This window comes from Haemaphysalis longicornis, unplaced genomic scaffold (genome assembly GCF_048455015.1).
Source record: "Haemaphysalis longicornis isolate Haplotype H1 unplaced genomic scaffold, Haemaphysalis longicornis Haplotype H1 scaffold_6, whole genome shotgun sequence".
Lineage (NCBI taxonomy): Eukaryota > Metazoa > Arthropoda > Arachnida > Ixodida > Ixodidae > Haemaphysalis > Haemaphysalis longicornis.
Genome location: NW_027526407.1, coordinates 174,381,233 through 174,396,492, shown reverse-complemented (window position 1 = coordinate 174,396,492; position 15,260 = coordinate 174,381,233). Strand labels below are relative to the sequence as shown.

The window sequence follows — 15,260 nt, the reverse complement described above, 5'->3', positions numbered from 1 at the left end:
CTGGATTACAGGGGCGCGTTACCGCCCCCGGCCAAAGAGAATCATAGTTGATCCACAGAAATTTGCGACCGCAAATTTTGTTCGAATTACAATTCCAAGCACCAACCTCGGTAGCCACCCAGGCTGTCCGGGCCTGCGTCCGCATCACGCATCGGTGTTCTTGGAAGGCACTTGCTCTCAGAGTGCCTGAGAGTTGCTTAAGCTCCCATAGGACGAATACGCCGTGCCGCCAGTGCAGGAGCGCCGCGCGCAACCGCGTTTCCCCCAGAGCCGGGTACGCTGATTGTGTACAGCATTTAACGGGGCTCATCCAAAAGCGCAACCGTACTCTTCAGAGCTTCATGCGTCACAGGGTGTAGCACAAGCAGTCTGTCGCACGTCAGAGAGCGGCAGTGTGGCGAAAAGGAAGCGGTAGGTGACCAAGGAAAGAAAAAAAGGATCTTTGTTACGTGTTTGTGCAGCCCCTGCTTTACTCAGCGGCCTAATATCTGGTATACATTGTCGTGAGGGGGCACTCTAGCGATGGCGCGATTAAAATGGCGACCTACAGAAGCCTATGTAAGGCCCCTTTAAGTAGGAAGCCGATAACAAGAACAAAAAAAAACAAAAGTCAAAAGCGTAGTCACAAAATGTACACGGGAAAATTGCTCACTGCCTGTGTGAGTAAATACTTTTGCGCAACGAACTGTCGCTTGTAAATCTGTAAAATTAAACGACACATTGTGTTTGACCTTGTTGTGATTCCTGCTTTCATTGTCTTTAGTCTACAAAACAGACTAATTCTATCAGTTAACAATTTTTCTTAAGCACACACTTGGTTTTACATTTAAATGAAAAGCCACCCTAAATGATTTTAGGGGAAGATTGATGAATACTGTTACAAAGGGTGCTGTAAAGCGTGTAGGCCAACGGACATTATCAGAACTCTGTATTAACCGCATAATTTTATATCAAGCATCTTCATCCTGCTATGTAGGCAACACCTTAAAAAGATTACCCTTAGGTTGTAAGTCTCAATTTAGTATACTTCACCCCGTAGCCATAATCTTGACAACACCGAAGAAAAATACTTTATTCTTTCAAAGAACATCCTGCAGCGCCAGTATAAGAGGACAAGTTCTTTTCAAGCATTATATTTCTTGAGACTGCAAAATCTGCCGAAAAAAAATAATGAGTTGGAATTCTGAGCGTTACTGCAAAAGTATTCGTTGCTCCCATTACATGGTTGAAGTGCTTGGAAAAGTTCGGACGTCATCAAAAATGATGTGCTTGTTTTCTATGGAACATAACAAATGCTGCAAAGCACGCAGAATGTGAGTCTATTCTGCTTAGCGAGTTACATGCGCCAGTTGTTGAGCTTTTCAAAGATTTTGAGGGTTGTATTTGGTACTAGAGAAAAAAAATTAACGTGGTATAACGCAAATTTGCATAAAAACCGTGGCATTTTGGATATAGACAAACTAAAACTTTTTCTGCCGCCTTGAAGTTGTCTCACATATAACTTTATAGTCAACAGTAGCCATGACAGTTTTTTTTGGCAAACGCGCGTGAGTAAACACTGAACGAAAATGAGGAAAACATACAGCATAATGCGAGAACTAAGAGCTGAACCCTTCAGGGTGCTTATCCTAGTTTCTGAATTCAAGTGAACCAAAGTGAGCTGCGTAAAGGCTTTGCTCGCTGATGTGCCTGCAAATGTCTGCTCTGATAAACGTAAACACAGCACCAATATTTGTGTGCGCCCCGAAAAATGGCGAGCTATACAGAATGATGAATAACAATTTTGTAAAGAATAAAACAGTAATGAAATCAGATAAAGATTCCCGTCAACCGGGAAAATGGGCTCGGTTTAGGAAAACACACATAACAATGGATCAAATGCACGCCGTGAATAAAGTGATACAAAAATGTTCAGAGTAAAATGAACCCATTTACATAGCATTTATAGAGGACAAAAAAACGTTTCGTTTATTCAGCACCGCCGCAGTACTGGAAATATCCAAAAAACATGGGTAGAAGAAACCTACAAGAGACGAATGAGGGTCTCATGTATGTCTCTATTCATTCTTCGTTTCCATTCATTCTTCTCATGCGTAGTTTAAACGACGTATGTGAAGAATGAATGGGGACAGTAATTCTTCACAATCCAAGATACAAATTTAAGATTCATACGTTAATACTACAGGGTGTATTCAAGGGAGGTTCCCAACTCCCCAGCGTGATCCCAACCATGAGGCAGATATAATTAGAAGGATAAGAATGGGGTGTAGTGCATACGACAGACAGTCTCAGATAATAAATGGCAGCCTACCATCGTCACTGAAAAAGAAAGTGCATGACAGCTGCATCTCACCGGTACTCACCTACGGGGCAGAAACTTGAAGGCTCACTAAGAGGGTTCAACTTAAATTGAGAAGGACTCAGCGGGCAATGGAATGGAAAATGATAGGGGTAGTAATAAGGGACAAGAAGGGAGTGCAGGGGGTCAGATAACAAAGGCGTGTTAAGGAGATAGTATAAATTAAGAAGAACTGACGTGGGTAGGGGATGTAATGCGAAGGCAAGATAACCGTTGGTAATTAAGGGTAATAGAGTGGATTCCTAGAGAAGGAAATCGTTGAAGGAGGCGGCACAAGTTTAGATGGGCAGATGAGATCAAGAAGTTTGCAGGGATAAATTGGCCAGAGTTTCCACAGGACCGGGGTAATAAGAGAATAATTGGAGATGCCTTTGTCCTTCAGTGGGCGTACGTAGGATGGTGATCATGATGATGATGACTACAGGGTGATGCCATCTCACCAGGCTGTTAACAGCTTGTCTGGAGTGGCTATTCAGTTAGCGTGACTGGATAAACACGGGATTACGAATAAACGGTGAATACTTCAGCCTTTCCATTTTTGCAGTTAACGTAGTCTTGCTAAGCCAGTCTGCTAAACACCTGAAAAAAATGCCTAAACTACTCAAATCAGAAAGGAAGGTCGTGAGGCTAGAAGCACATATAAATATTCTAAAATAAACATCAATAAACCTACCAAAAGCACATTGTTTAATATATCTAACGAAAAGCTACAATAAGCAGATAATCGTAACGACCTCGGTCAGGTCATCTTTGCTGATGTCTACCGTGGGAAACCCATACAGTGCAGAAAAGGCATGGCGGGAGCGCGCTCTGAAAATACTCCCAAATAATAAATTTTAGCTAGTTCTTTAGCTAAAAAAGAGAATACACAACGAATGCGTCCGGCCGGTGACGACACACGGAGAAAAACATGTCGCCGTATAAATAACTTCATAGCAAACTTTAGTCAGCCATGCGGGTCATGGAAAGAAGAATGATAGGATTAACGGTAGTGGAGGAAAAAGTAGTTTCTTGATCCAGAGAACAAACTAGAGTAGAAGACATCACAGCTGAAATAAATATTATCCACTTGGGCTGGCCGCATAGTCAGGCGAATGGGAAGAGATGTACTACCATGGTAAACGAATGGATACCAAGAGACCTGTATAGAAGGGGAAGTCCAATTACTCGATGGAGGTAAGAAACCAAAATTGGAAGACAAGAACGGACTCGAGTGGCGCAAGACAGTAGCGGTTGGAAGTCGATTGTACAGTCCTCGATCCTGCAGTGAACGAGTGCGCTGTTGCTAACGGTGGCGGTAATAATAATGATGATGATGATGATGGTGAGGATGATCTGGATAGACTTTTTTATTTTATAAAATCTCCATAATTACAATAACGTTTAAGATAAATTTGCGTATAAGGCGGAGTCGAACATGGTGTGCACGTTGCGCATGACACTGCGGTGCGATGATTATTAGGGGCAGTGGCAGGAAGGCCAAGAAAAAGCATGCACATCAGGTCATCTTTCTCCGAAATATACGAAGCATCTAAAAACAGTATGAATGGATGAATCGCGTGAAACAGATGGCAATCAAAAATATTGGAAAGACGCAGTTTAAAATTGTTGTCATCCGGATATAAGTATGTCCGGCAGTATACTTACCGTTAATGTTGTACGTGTGTTGTATGCGCTCAGTATACGTACATGCAACTACCAAGCCACTGGCTAGTGAAGATTAATCAGAAAAAAGCCGTTTCTTGTTGCAACAGTAGTGCTGCTTTCGGGGCCAGTTGGTTCATACTGAACTTTCGGAAAACTAACAGAATATAGACAAGAAAATTGAGCTGGGAATGTTCAAAACACACTCTGCTTTTCTCAGGCTATGCGCTGTCCCTGCTTCCTTACAGGTTTATGTCTGTACAGAATAGACCCAGGATTGCCGTGAAAGTCACGAGTCAATAGCCAGTGCATGTGCGAGTAAACGTTGTTTTATGCATGACGCAAGAAGAAGCAGAAGACAGCGTGCGGAAGCAATGATACGATACTAAAGATATAAGCGTTACAAGGGACAGCAGGCTACCATAAAACTGCCGCGATAGAGAAGAAAAATGTCGTGCGGTGTTTAGTCGCAGCCCCTCGGGATGCCGACGTCACGACGTGGGCGCATTTCTAATTGACGAAGACTTTACGGCGCGGCTCGCTCGATGACGAGGCTCTACGCCGCGTCAAATGCAGGCACGGGACATCGGGCAGGCATCGCAGACCTGGCACATAGGGGACGGCTCGAGGGCGCAGCAGCGGGTGCGAGCCGAGGGTTCCACCTACAGGTGAACAAGGACCCGCGCTCTTTCGCACAGCGCGTCATGAGCACCAGGCACGGCCAGCACTGGTTTGCTTGATCAGCGGCGGATGGCAAATGGACACAGCAGTGGTTGTGACCCAGGTATTCACCAGAAAACGATCACGGGGCCACTGTCTCAAGCCCACCGCGTCAGAGGCTCCAAGGACGGGATCAGGGGTGGATGGCTTTTGGAAACAGCAGTGCTTGCGCCCCGAGGTTTTTCACGAACACGTTTAAAGGGCCGCGCTCCCTAGCCCAGCGCTTCACAGCCGTCCGCTGATCACCGGCCTGATTCTTGTTGTTGTTGTTGTTGTTGTTGTTGTTGTTGTTGTTCCTTTCTGATTGTGGCGCGTACCCACTTGGGGGATTGGACAGGATTGGGAGATATATTGGGGCTAATGTGCCCAATTTAGGAGGAGGAGCAGGAGGAATAAACGTTATTTCAAAATTACTTTAGAAGACTAAATTTTGGAGAAAAAAAATAAATAAAAAATTGTTGATCAGAATAATTGTACAACAAATACAGGAATTTGTAGAATGAAAGTGTGCACTATGCAGGAATTTGCAAGAGAAGATTATGCGGGATTTTGCAATAGGCTCTTATTTCGTCTGTGTACAAGAAGAGCGGCTAACACGGTAGGCGCCTAGTCTCTGAGACGTAGGTGTGGGCGGCCGTAACGAAATTCCTGTGGGGAGACCCAATCGAAATGGCACCGAACGACAGTAAGACCGGCATTAAAACAGTAAGTCCAAGGTGGAGAATTGGCTCCACCAGGTATTTTCTTCTCATTGAAGAGAAGTCGTGGCAATGTAATAAAAAATGCTCTAGGGTTTCGGGTTCATCACAAAGAGCCCAGTGACGAGAAGAGGTGAGCCTGATTCGATTTTTTGCACGTTCCCTCTGCCGCTGCGCGCTCGGTGTCCTCTTTCTCTTCGTATGCCTGCCCCTCATCACAATGACAGCGGGTTTAAGAAAGTTGGTTGGGAGCCACAAATATTCTAGGAAGGAAGAAGTATGTCCAAGTGGTGTGAAGTTTCTTGTGCACATGTAATAGTTCTCACGCACCGTCCACAAGAGCAAAATCAGTCCTACAGGCACACTTCACCGCAAAGACTACGCACGAAATTAGAGAGGGAGAAAACACACCAAAATCAGTATGTAAGAACCACATCAGTATGGAAGAACCATACTTACATCAAAAAACATTATATGCAAAAGACGGAGTGACAAGCGAGAAATAATTCGATCCATGTGGTCAGCCCCTACATGGTCAGTCTGGTAGTGAACGGCTCCAAGAAGACCAGCGCGTGAGTGGCTTGATTCCTAGTTCCGAATACTATGAAGTAGTCCGTCAGGCGCGTGTGTACTGAATTCGCGAAATAGTTTTGCGGCCTCGTAGTCGTTTTATTATCGTATCGGAAAGCTCCTTTTGCGGCATGACCTGGGTGTTCCTGTAGTGACTAGATGTTTTCGCTGGGCGACCTTCTGACGTGGTAACGATTATTCTGAAGCAGACGATTGTTTAACCGCCACGCCGACGGTGCGGTCGAGTTTCTTTCCTTGAGGCGATGAATCGTCGTGTTCTGCTGAGGCGTTCTTGCATTCTGCTTTGACTTCTCCGCGAAAGTCCGGTTTTCGAGCCGCATTTAAGCTTTAAATGCAGCGCATTTCTTTAAGTCACGATGTCACCCGTTCTAGGCGTCCGTAGTAGTCCGCATCGCTGCCTCGACATTCCCGGCTCAGACGTTTCGCTATCTGCGCGATCAACATTCGATAGCGCGCCCAGGAACGTTTCAAGGACACTCTCTCCCCTTTCTCCGACTCAACGTGCGCCGAGGCTGCCAATTTTACTGCTGACGAGCGCTCTCTCGTCAGCAGTTGCCACACGTGCAACAACATTAACGTAACGCAAACTACTTAACGTCGTGCGCCCCCGGAAATGCTCTGCATTTGATCGTGCCCCTTGCGAGGCGGATGTTTCACTGCGTCGCCATGCGAACAGTTTGCCACGCTTTAGTTTCAGTTCCGTATCTATCCCCGCCGCGGCCTTGGAGAGAAGGCGGCCGGCCGCGACTCTCGCCACCGCGGCCCTGCGGTTGCGAGTTCCGCTAGGAAAGCGAGCGTCGTCTGCTAGCGGGGAGCGGAACGCGTTCCGCTCAGCATCTCCGGTCTTCGCCACTTCTGGCTGCGCACTGCAAAAAAATTTCTAGGCTCGTCGACCGGTAACCAGGCAAGCTGCCATAAAATGGCGGCGACTGAGTGAATACCTTGTTGAACGCGGGTTCACAGTCTAGTCGTCAAGCGTAAACTTGGTAAATGTGCCGTTGCGCATGCGCGGTGGCTTTTGCTCTCGAAAGCTTCCGAATCAGGAACGTCCTGGTGCTGCGTCCGGTGGGTTGGTAGGACTCCTGCCCATCGCCAAAATCCTGTCTTTCTTTTCATTGAATTGCACCAAGAGGTGTCACGCGCCCTGACAAAACATCGTACGCCTCTATGAAGGGCTGGCCAGCAAGGCTGTTGCAAACTACAATCAGTGGTTTTTCGCACCCCCTAGTGCCCCGTCATGATATTTTTGTGTGCCACTCGAAGGATCCCCTCCCGCTGTATTTTGATGACAACAACCGGCGTAAAGGTTGTGCCTGTGGCAAGTTGGTGCTGGCGGTACAACACATTGTTCGACTTGAGGAATGAATACCTCTGTCCTTTTGCAAATGCAAAACCCTTTTCTAGCTTTCGGAAACAGTTTCGGAGGGTCGCATCTCTTCGTTATTCCTCGGCCAACTATTCTCTTGAGACATCAGCGCAGCTAATTCGAAGCACAGCTAATAACTCAACCTCGGCGTTGGTGGTCATGGCGATTGCCGAAACCGGAAAATCGGCGGGTAGCTGGATGACTGTTGCAGCCCGTGCTACATTTGGGGCATCTTTGTTTTTGAGTTGTCAGTCGGGATCTGGCATGTGAGGTTTCCTCACACCTGAAATGTTCCCGAGCAAGAGGCGTATTTCAGTTGGTCTACGCAAGCGGCGGTAACCTCGCCCAAAAAGTACGGGGATTGGACGTACAATGTTCCCTCTGAGAGCTTCTTGACCGTTCCGTCCAAAAGCAATATTTGGGTAGTTTTTCCCGTTAACTAGTTTTCTGCGAAGAAGCCTCTTCGGAGAAGAACGGTAGTGCTACCTGTGTCTCGCAAAACGCTGACGGGCTTTCCGAATAGTTTTTCTTCGACTACCGGCAGTCCTTTTTATAGCAAGAATGTTGTTTCACAATGCCACCCGAATACTTTATACCAGGGTTCTCATCGGGCTTGTCGTCGAGCTTGATGCAGTGCTGTTGAGCTCCCAGGGCTCAGAGAGGGCACAAGCGGCAACCTGCTAGGTTCCACTCGACCCATGTCGGCAGTGCTAAGTTTTATGCCTGTGGCGACCACAAGTAGCGCAGCTCGCTGGTTCTTTCAAGGAGTAACAGCACTCTCGTGCACAGTGCCCTGGGCAGTTGCGCAGAAAGCAGTTCGGTGGCAGTTTCTTCTGTGAGTCAGTTGCGGCTTTATCCCCATCGTGGACGACTTCGAAACCCTTTTCAAGGTAGGAGAGTATATGCGGCTCTAGAAAACGATCTGTAGCGTCGGCCAGTTCGTTCTGCATTTTGCACTTTCGCTCTTTCAGAAAATTCACGAGCTTAGGATGGCCGCAGCGGATGAATTGTTCTCCGATCATTTGATCTCGAAGAGCCTTGGAAGCTTTTAGTACATTCTACATCTCGATCCAATAAAGAAAATAACCAGTAAGCATTGCTGCTAGTTGTTTGTCGGTTTCGCCATCCTCAGCCTTCGCCTTTCTGAACTTCTCTTGGTACCCCCGGGCAGTGAACAGAAAACACTGGAGCAACGCCCGTTTTATTTTGGTGTAATCTAGGGAATCTTCGGTGGTCGTCCGGCCACGGAGAAGACAGCGGAGGAGAGTCGCGCATGCGCGCACTTGCGCGCCGCAGCAGACGCGAGCGGAGCGAAGCGCGCGTGCGCAGTTGTTGTTGTTTATGATAATGATACGGGGTGAGAGTGTTGCCCTAGCTGTCGGAGAGAAGAACGGGGGAGAGTTGCACATGCGCAGGTGGTGTCCGGACGCCCAAGACGCAGGAGGGACATACCCCAGAGCAAGAGATGCGTCGCATTTATTATTCGATTGATTTTAGGGTTTAACGCGCCGACGCAACGCAGGCGATGTGGCGCGCCGTAGCGGAGGGCTCCGGATTAATTTTGACCACCTGGGGATCTTTACGTGCGCCGTAATCTCCAACACACGAGCGTTTTTGCTTTTCGCTTCCATCAGAAAAGCGGCCGCCGCAGCCGGGAATCGAGCCCGCGACCTCGTGCTTAGCAGCGCAACGCCTTAGCCAGTGAGCCACCCCGGCGGGTTCGTCGCATTTAATAAAGCCGCTTGTATCGTTCCTTTTTTTTTCTGTCTTCTGTCGCTGTGTATGAGACTATAAGAGACTGGCATATTATTTTGGTGCATTTGACAAATTGCGCTGTAACATCAACGACGTTTTTATTATATATAACAACTAGAGGTAGTACCTGCGAAAACTGGTTGGGCCAATATACTAAAAACCGGAATGGTTATAACACGTTCAAACTGTTACTTGTAATTACAAGGGAGTTCACGGTGGAGGTTTGCACAAGTGGAACCCTTGTCTGGTTTCATTATATGAGATTCTCCCAGAGGTGTGTAATTATGGGTAGTGGTAGGAGCTGTCGCTCTATTCGAATTATCCCCCAAAAATTTCCTTAGATGGTGTGCTGAAAGTATTATATTTTCATTGGGAGTAATATGCGGTAGAAGTAAGTGCTCATCAGCTACAGATTTATAATACATAACACAGGCTCCTGCTGAAAGCGAGTGGTTCTTGACATTCCCAACGGCGGTGACCATTAAAGTTGAACTGAATTGCACTTCGAGGGTAGTGTAATTTCCGATATTCCGCTGACGTGTTTATACAATTCATGGGACAACAACCTCCAATTGATTTTTGACACCTTTAAGAACAGCACGTGTAAGCATTAACGAAATCTAAATTTCAACGGGCTGAATATTTATTGACAAATTCGTAAAAAGAGGTAATCTACTAAACATTTTCATTCTGTTATTACATGAGAGTTCTGATAAAATCCTGTTAAGCAGTTCTTACACCTCCGTATTGGCAACCTGGAAAAAAGAAGTTTTCGGTATTTAATCGAGACGGCTATTAAAAATTGCGCCCACCTCCCCGCAATGGGAACCCTGTGTAGATGCGACGCATCGTGGGGTTCACTTGGTGTTTCCGTTGGATTGATTCAGAAATCGCGTGAAACGTGTCGGGAACGCGTATAATTATTATGTTTTATGATTGTTAATATGTTTTATTGGCCAATCTTGGTCAATCTCTCTAAGTGGTATGCTTGGGGCTTCGCTGTCGCAACGACCTTTACTCCCTCATTGTTGCTGTAAGTGGGAGCTTCTTTTCTTTTATTGCAAGTGTTAATCATTGCCCCATCATGCATTGTATCAGTAGCTTCTTGACGCAGTTTGAATAAGTCAAGGATATCAGGCGCGTTCGTAGCATTTGATTCCGTCTCGGTTTTATGGCGCAGTGTAAAGAGCACCATGTACCTCGCGTTCCACCCACAGGGTCGTGGGATCGAAACCGGGCGCCGTTAACAATTACTTTTTTATAGTGTAGGGGGAGGGGTGTGGACAGACAACGCCGTATGGAGGGACAAGACGAGTGAATGAGATGCAGTCGCATCTAAAATTGTAGCACAATCTTTAACCGCTTCTGGCTATTTTAGTGCTGAAATCTTAAAAAAAACTCATCAGTATTCCGCTGCTTCGCCATAATTATAATGTTCTGAAATCTGACGTTCCTGCAACCCGAAGGTTGTCTTGGCGTTCACAGAAAATTTTAAACTTTTTATGCCTGTCATGGGTGTTTATTACAAAGATCGGTTTCGGCCTTCTATTGGCGTCACGGGGCGAAATCTATAAAATGTGCTTTGTGCATTTGTATGAGTAGCAGTAAAAAGAAAAGTCCATTTGAATTATTTAATGAGCGATACCTTTATGTGGGAATGTTTAGGTGCACCCATTTTATTCAGAAATGTGGAATTCCCTGAATGGTGCTGTTGAGGGCGAAATCCTAGCACTAATGTTTACGTATTCGTTTGGGATATACATATGAAAAAGCAGTCAATACGTTAGCGAGAATGATCCCTAATTTACCTAAACTTAATTTCTCCCTCCGGGGTACATTTTTCAAAATCTCGCCTTAGTGAGCCCCTATGCCATGACACCAACGTAATCCCGAAATTTCCAGACTCTAGACTTAACAGGTTTGGAATGGCATTGTTTGTCAGTCATTAAGTTATTGAGTTATTCAGTGAGTGAGTGATGATGGTTATGATGATGATAATGTATGTGTATGTGCATTATAATTGCGCAAGCGCGACAGACGGCAAAGAGCGCTAAAAGAAAGGAATTTCTTGAGAGTGAGAAAATAGAAAAGAATTTAAGTAACAACAAACGTTATTTAAAACAAAAGGCAATGAAGATGACTGGTGTAAAGGGCCAGGTTATCAAGATGCATCAGAAATGAAATGGAAAATTTTCGAGTCGGAGAGGAATTCAAAAACACACTTTTCACAGGAAACATTGGCTCGTCCACTAAGAAGTCCAACAGGTCTTGAGAACTATGCCACGTGTATTGTTTCGGAAAGTGTCTCCGTCGTGTTTTATCAAGTGCCTTGCATTGAATGAGAATATGGATTAGCGATAGGCTCTATCGACGCCCCTGCACATGTGTGTTGGTGATCCATTAGGCAGGTAGGAGTGTGTTACATGTGTGTGGCCTATCCGTACCCTGCTACAACTTCTGTGTGTCTATTGCGTGCATCAGTTGTGTATTGTCCTAAGTGTGGTTTTACAATGTCTAGTTTGTTGTCTGTTCACTCCAATGCGTTTGCATTGTGTTACAAGGCCGTTTTATGTGTAGCTACAGGTCGGGGTAGGGTACTGTTGTTATGAGCGCTGTGTTTGGGATGGCAGCAGTGGCGGACATTTCATCTTCTATCGCGTTTCCCACGATTCCTAAGTGGGCTGAAGCCCTACAAACAGTCACATCAAGGTTTGAGGTGTAGCGTCGTCTTCGTCATGGACAGCAAGGGCGCACCATCATCATCATTGGCCCATGCCTCCATATTCAGCAGTGCTTGGCCTCGACACGCATGACGAGCAACGCGAAAGAGCACACCCAGGCCTCTGCGCTGCTCGGCCAGAAGCTACGGCCGCTCCCCGGATCGCGGGCTCATGCTGCCACCGAACTCTTCTCTGCAAATAAATGTAGGCCCTGCCGCAGAGCCACATCGGCGCCTACAGAGCTATATGTGGATACTCTCAATTTAAGAACAACATTCACGATGAGATTTTTCAAATTCTTCCGGGATGATAACATCCGCACAATTCTTTGTGAACCAGTGTAAGTGATAGACATCGGAATATCACATTTGACAATGGGATTCATGGCAAGGAAATCTTTATATGATTGTACTGTTGAAACACTGCAGTTTATATTCATGGTCTCAGAAACACAAATATGTTTCCGTGCGTGGCACACGACATTTCGGAGGAACTTTCGAAGGCGTCGCTGTGAAATTCTGTACACTGGTAGTTTTTCTGCATTGACATAAATTTCAGCAGAATCACAGTTTTGATACCCAATGTTTGTCGAGTGTATGAAAGACGAATAAGAGAAGACAGCGCGGTTTACACACGGACACAGGGGAGAGTACTTGACACACACGAGCGCTGACCCAACAGTTTTAATGAAAAAAAAGACACACCTATATATGCGCACAGTAGTCACGCTTATCTGGGTTTTTATACACGGCGCATGCGCAGAAAGTCCAATTCTTTTGCAGTAAGGGCAAGTGACAGTGAACTAACGCATGCTTGCCCAAGCCTGTGGATTAATTCAGCTTCAATAATCTCCCGTGTGATACGGTCTGAGCATTTCTTTACGACTGCAGTTCTATCAAAGAACGGCACACATCCGCACGTGTGGCAGTGCTGCGCTAAATATCCATCTAGCACTTTCTTTTCGAGTGCGTTGTTTACCTTATTTGCATGTTCCCTTAACCTGTAGTTCAGGCATCTTCCGGTTTGCCCTACGTAAAATATTTTGCAGCGGAGTGGAATTTTGTAAACGACCCCTTCCACGCATTCAACATATGCCTTCCTGTGCTTAGTGTTGCAGTGCCTTCTCCGCACGGCCTCTGGGTCGCTCAATCTGCACAGCTTCAAAAGAATGTTTGGGGCGGAGAAAACGACCTTCACATTTGAACGCTGGGCAAGTTTCCTCAAGTTATGGGAAAGTTGGTGCATGTAGGGGATCACCGCAACCTTCTGCCTGCCCTCCATAGGATCAGCACGAAGCTGAGTTTTCCCACGCAGTCCTCCGAGTAACCCTTCTGCAACGGAGGAGAGCACCGTTGCAGAAGGGTTACTCGGCGGACTGCGTGAGAAAACTCAGCCTCGTGCTGATCCTATGGAGGGCAGGCAGAAGGTTGCGGTGATCCCCTACATGCACCAACTTTCCCATAACTTGAGGAAAATTGCCCAGCGTTCAAATGTGAAGGTCGTTTTCTCCGCCCCAAACAAGCTTTTGAAGCTGTGCAGAGTGAGCGACCCAGAGGCCGTGCGGGGAAGGCAGTGCAACATTAGGCACAGGAAGGCATATGTTGAATGCATGGACGGGGTCGTTTACAAAGTTCCACTCCGCTGCAAAAGATTTTAAGTAGGGCAAACCGGAAGATGCCTGAACGACAAGTTAAGGAAACATGCAAATAAGGTAAACAACGCAATCGAAAAGAAAGTGCTAGATGGATATTTAGGGCAGCACTGCCACACGTGCGGATGTGTGCCGTTCTGTGACAGAACTGCAGTGGCAAAGAAATGCTCAGACCGTATCACACGGGAGATTATTGAAGCTGAATTACTCCACAGGCTTGGGCAAGCATGCGTTAGTTCACCGTCACTAGCCCTTACTGCAAAAGAATTGGACTTTCTGCGCATGCGCCGTGTATAAAAACCCAGATAAGCGTGACTACTGTGCGTATATATAGGTGTGTCTTTTTTCATTAAAACTGTTGGTTCAGCGCTCGTGTGTGTCAAGTACTCTTCCCTGTGTCCGTGTGTAAACCACGCTGTCTTCTCTTAATCACGTTAAACCAACACGCCCAGATAGCCACGTTAGTGCATTTCATTTATGAAAGACGAGTCACACGCTACAGTGCGAATGTGCCATGGTGATCCAAGCTAAACGCGAGATGATTTGAAGGTGTTCAAAGCGGAAACAATAGGTAAAGCCGCCTTCTCTGTCACTCTTTGTGAAAAACGAACTGAAATGGGTGGGTTATTTAAGACGAACTGTGATGTGGATGTATCCACAAAAACAGGTTTGAAAGGATGGTTATTGATTGATGATAATTAGGAAGCATAAAACAGGTCAACCTAAGTTTTCTGGTACTCAGGCACCATTTGTCGCATTCCACGTGCAGGCTTTGGAAAGGGCTTGCATGGAAAGGACAGGGCTTGGACGCAGCGCTGGGTAGAGATTTTTTAGCGCTGTTATGGTGGACGACCCATGGACAACACTTCCTTAGTCCCAACGAGACCCTACCAAAGCGGTATAGAGGCGCATCAGGAGTTGTTTGTCTGAACCGTATGATTGGTGATATGGGACTTTTGGAATATTGATTGTTTATAGACAGTGTTGTTTGTGTTGTCTGATGGGAGATATGAACGTAAGTTTTTCGTTCAACAACACATCCGTTACGTTGTGTTTCTTTTTTACAGGAATTAAAGCACAAATTTAGTTTTATATCTGATGTGCACGCCACGCCACCATGAGTGAGAAAGTGAGACAGTCAGTCAGTCATTCAGTCAGTTAGCCACTTAGTCCGTCAGTCGACCACTTCTCTTTAGTGTTATAAGTAGAATGATCTCTTACTTGAGGCGATTAGTGATGGAAATACCCAACACATAAACGACCGTTATGCATCGCGGAAAAATTTAACTGTAAATTTCATCGAGAGAATAGAATGAACCCATCAAATTTATTTTGCACATCTTTATATAATGTATGAGCACAAACTCATTTCACATATCAACGGCCTGAGTTGTTAGTAAGAAATCGATAAAAAACCGGTACTTTACTGAAACTGTCGATTGTTTCTACTACACGGAGTTAGAGAAAAATCGTGTAACACAATTTTACACATTTGTATGGTTGGGTTTAGGAACAACCTAACCAATACAACCAAAGTTGGGGAACTACCTCTAAGAAATTTTCGCTCGCTCAGTGGTAAAATTCTTTAAAACTTCAGCAATATTGAGCTGATAAACCATAATACAAATGTGGTGCTGAACTTAGAAGTTTCTACAACCAGTGCTTTGCCTTGGCGTTCAGATGATATGTCAAGCCAAGCCTCTTAAGAATGTCATTGGTGGAAATGTTATAAATCAGTTTTCCATTTTGCAGCCTG

General features: G+C 45.7%; 1 protein-coding gene across 1 annotated transcript in view; it reads left to right on the top strand.

Annotated features, from left to right (window-relative positions):
• Positions 1–4,781, top strand: part of LOC144142071 (uncharacterized) — an 88,617-nt gene extending 83,836 nt beyond the window's left edge. Inside the window, exon 5 of the mRNA XM_077673499.1 lies at positions 4,580–4,781. Within this exon, the coding sequence (XP_077529625.1) occupies positions 4,580–4,743 (164 nt within the window). The 3' untranslated portion in view covers positions 4,744–4,781. The remainder of the gene's footprint in view (positions 1–4,579) is intronic.
• The last annotated feature ends 10,479 nt before the right edge of the window (positions 4,782–15,260 follow it).